The sequence below is a fragment of the Caenorhabditis briggsae genome (assembly GCF_000004555.2).
Source record: "Caenorhabditis briggsae complete genome, chrIV, whole genome shotgun sequence".
Taxonomy (NCBI): domain Eukaryota; kingdom Metazoa; phylum Nematoda; class Chromadorea; order Rhabditida; family Rhabditidae; genus Caenorhabditis; species Caenorhabditis briggsae.
The window spans coordinates 4,570,198-4,574,638 of record NC_013487.2 but is presented as its reverse complement, the minus strand read 5'-3'; the positions used below and the strand labels follow the sequence as shown (position 1 = coordinate 4,574,638).

Here is a 4,441-nt window from a genome sequence, read left to right as displayed (position 1 = left end):
CCCGGCCCGTCATTTCACTAGTTTGGAAATTTTCGAAAAACACATAAGGACACTTATGTGATTTTTTTCGACCAAAATTTTTTTTCGAGTTTTTTCGATCTTTTTTGATTAGACAGACAAACAATCCAAAAAACGAAAAAAAAATGGGAAAAATTATATTGAGAGCTCAAAATTTGGCTCAAAAATACAGAATTTTTGACACCGGGCCTTGAAAATTTCCTCAGGCCCGGGCCCGGGCCTTGGCGGGCCGGCCCGGATTTTACAAGTATGGTTGTTCCATGTACACACAGCGATTTTTCCGGAACGTATTTTTAAAAGTTAGCTTTCCCTCGCTTTTGCCGATGGAATGCAGGCACAACTACGTAGCGACTCATCAGTTCATTTTTCAGCATGCGCGTCGTTACGCGCTTAACTACGGTATTCGCGTTAGATTCACTCTACGCCCTAGAAAATTCACGGTGTGTAAAATGTTCAAAATGTTTCTGACTTCAAAAAGTTCGCGATTCCACCCTTGTAATCTTCTTACTCTCCATGAACTTTTCCCAAATAATTGCAACCTTTTTTTTCGTTCCTCCTCCGTCCCTCAAACTGGTTCCCATGACTGTATTTGTTATATTCAAAACATACACATTTTATTTCTTCTCCTCTTTTCTGTTGGCCCTTCAAAAGTCTCTTCTTTGTAACAAATGTAAATAATATCAGCATCATGCCAAAATGTGGCTGTTTTCTTATCACCTCACTTGAATTTTTCACTTTTTTTGGTTTTTTTTTGGTTTCAAAATACCATTATAATCCTATTTTCCGTTTGGGTTCCAACCTCCCTATAAATATTTTAGGTACACTGTCCAAAGTTTTTATCATAATCAAAATCATCACACTTTTTTGATAACAACTCAGTGATGTTGTACAACTTGTGTTTGTCTTGTTCTCTGCGTCTCCTGGATTCCTATACTCTCTCGTTTCCCTGTCATTTAATTTGCATTAGTCGCATGGTTAACCCCTTGTCGTTTTCACTTGAAATACCATTTTTCAGTTTTACATGGCTCCTGAATTCTTTATTTATATATTTTTGGGACTCATCGAGCTTACTGTATCCACTTTTTTATTGTCTACAGTTGTGCATAATACGAGGCTACGGGAGAAGTATTCCATATTTTTAGGTTGGTTTATTTTGAAAAATGTGTATCGATTCATTTGACAGAAGTAAAGAAATATGGAAAATTAGAAACCGGATTTTTTTTTCAAAAAAGTTCGAATTTCCAGTAAAATTCATAGTGGACATTGTCGTGGCTTGTCTTCTTCTTCTCCTTGCATATTTGGATCGACATTCAGATGAAAGGATATGTGGAGCCACATTGGTGATTTCAACATCAATTCCGTTGCTTCAGGTAAATTTTTTTATTAACCGAAAATTTCAATACTGAAACAGTATCTTCTACATTCCAGGTCCTCCTACTCCTGTGTGAAGTGATCGATTGGTCATTAGCCGCGTTCTCTCCTGTGTATTTCCATCACTCCAGTCTATTCTCTAGGATTCTTCCGTTTATTGCTGGAGCTATTTGCTACACTATCATTTTGACAGCATTGGTGGTAATTGGTGAGTTTTTGAACATTTTTTTCACATTTATTCGTTTGCTTTTGAACAAGTCTGAAAATTTGATGAATGGTAATTATCGCTGTTTCAAGAATCGCGTATAAATTTTTATTATTAGTATCTCGCAATAGTGAAGCCGATGTTATCAGTATGTTTTAAACTGGAAAACAGTTTATAATATTGTCAAAAATATTTTACCAATGACGACTACTTTTTGATAGCTTTCACAGGGAATGATATAAATTGGCTGGAAGTTGGAATTTGATAGGTTTTCAAGGTTTTTATTAGTGTTTCTATTAGAACAAAATCATCTTTATCTTTACGGCAAAAATCCAAAATGTAACATTTTCCAGACGCCACGAGTCAAACAGTCTCCTGTATCACATCTCCGGAAGCTTCGGCTGTCACCACGGCTTATGATTTCTCTTTTGCCATCACCACAGTATGCGTTGTCGGACTGGCTCTTTTATTGCATCGAAACCTGAATAGCGCCTATTTTCGACCAGTTATGCTTCATTTCATTGCGACATTATTCCTAGAAGAAATTCCACTGCTCACTTGTATTATGTTGAAATATTCGAATAGTGTGAGTTACTGTTTCATGGGTTTTGTATGAAATTGTAAGGGAAGATTGAGGTCGCTTACTTATGTCCATTATCAGTCAAGATCTCTAAAAACGAATTTTTCAGTTAATTTTTGGTCATTTTGATCATTTTTGGGAGACTGGAGCTCGGCTGTCAAGTGTCCGATCACTTTGGAACTTTTGGGGAGAGAAAAAGGGTGTCTTTCATAAATCGGCAAGTAGCTGAAAAACTAGGAATCTTCAAAAAATCTGTTAATGCTAAGTTTTCAATCTAGATCTGTTTACACCATCCAAAATTTTCAAAGTGATCGGATATTTGACAGCCGAGTTCCAGACTTTTGGAAATTGTCAAAACGACCGAAAATTAACTGAAAAATGCGTTGTTGTGTATTTCATTGCCGGTACTGTAAAGCGACCAGACAAAAAAGGCGGAAATTTTCGATTCTCAAAAAAAAATATTCTGAAAATCTCTTTAAAGGTGGGGGGACATGAAAAAAATAATGTTCTCGAAATTCCGTTCAGAGATGCCCCTCGAGGAGTTGAACTTGTGAGGGCGATGATTGAGGGTGCGGCGCCGCTACCGACTGAACCACGCGGGCAAAGAGAAAGCGGCAACCTGATTGCATACATAAAGGCGAGGACGACAGCTGTACGCAGAGTGACATTAAGCGTTGTACACCGTCACGGTAGAATGCATACTCTAGCTACAAAAAAAACTACGAAAAATCTCCTGTCCCCCCACCTTTAAAAGTATATTCTAACTTTCCAAAAATTTTTACAAGTTAAATTTTTTTGTTTAAAAAAATTCGCCGTTCAATTTCATCACTTCAACCTATCTCCCATTCCATACGCAGTGATTTTTTACTTTATACTTCTTCAGAAATCCGCCATTCTTGCTGCAGATTTTACGAATTGGCTCGTCTGTATTCACTCGCTTCTCCATTCCTCGTACTTTGTTTACAACCATCAGGACTACGAGAAACCGTTCTGGACTTGTTCCGAAAGTGGAAAATCGTTAGGAGTGAATCTGGGATGAGCTAAATTTCATTTATGAAGGATCTCAAAAAATCCGGGTCACTCATAAGCGCATCTCGTATAGCGGTAATTTATTTTTGTTTCATTATCAATATTTGATTTTGAGTTTTGTTGTATATCTTGCTTATTCAAACGGTGTTGGTTTTAATAAAATTTTCGTCATGAAAAAGTGTTTTTGTTTAAAGGTGGGGGACAGGAAATTTTTCGGAGTTAGGGTATGCATTCTACCGTCACGGTGTACAACGCTTAATGTCACTCTGCGTACAGCTGTCTTCCTCGCCTTTATGTGTGCAATCGGGCGGCCGCTTTCCCTTTGCCCGCGTGGCTCAGCCGGTAGCGGCAACGCACCCTCAATCTTCCCCCCCCCCAAGATCAACTCCTCGGGGGGTATATTTAAAACAAATTTCGAGAACATTATTTTTTTCATGTCTCCCCACCTTTAATTCTGAATATTCAAACTAGTTGAAATCATGAATTTGAGACTTCATTGAAAGGACTCCCTAGTAGTCTTCGCTTTTTCTCAATTATTCCCAAAAAATTTTTCACTGTTTCAAACTGCCTGAATAATTTTTTAAGGATTCTGGAATTTCAATTAGTGTCGATGACCTGAATCGCAAAAAAATGGCCAAGGTACAACCCAATGGTATTGAAAAAATCAGAACTCAAACACATATTTGCGGATGGGCCCAAAGCGGGCCGTGGCGGGCCCTGTGAGAGTTTCTTTTAGATCAATATTTTGTCTAACCAAATTATATATGATAGAACTCGACAAGCTCCCCAAAATGCTATATTTGGGGCACTGTATCATGTTTGTGAACAAAGTTACAGACCAAACGGGCCGAAAAAACCGGCCCGGCCCGGCCCGCATTTGCAGCTTTTTGGCTTGTAACTGTTCACAAATATGATACAGTGTCCCAAATACTATCATTTTGTAGTGCTTGTCGAGTTCTACCATATCTAGTTTAGTTGGTCAAAAATATCAATCCTAAAAGAAACTATGACAGAGCCCGCCCGCAAGTATGCTCAAACATGAATCACCTAAAAACCGAAAAATTTGCTTGTAAATGTAAACTAACAGGATTCCATAATATTTTCTAAAAGTTTTTCTATTAGAAATCCAGAGAGAGAGAGAAATTGTCGATTTTGGCTGTAATTATTTCAGAACAAAGATGAACGGAGTTCCTTATTCACTCTTCCGGATTTCAATTTTTCTATTCCACTCATCTATG

General features: G+C 37.8%; 1 protein-coding gene across 1 annotated transcript; it reads left to right on the top strand.

The window, feature by feature from the left end:
* Positions 1-1,039: 1,039 nt before the first annotated feature.
* On the top strand, positions 1,040-3,213 carry CBG21743 (the record flags this gene model as incomplete). Its single annotated transcript, XM_045235218.1, has 5 exons — positions 1,040-1,160; positions 1,264-1,388; positions 1,447-1,597; positions 1,948-2,180; positions 3,058-3,213. 5 exons carry the CDS (start codon positions 1,040-1,042, stop codon positions 3,211-3,213), a joined length of 786 nt encoding a protein of 261 aa, XP_045097370.1.
* Between the last annotated feature and the right edge of the window lie 1,228 nt (positions 3,214-4,441).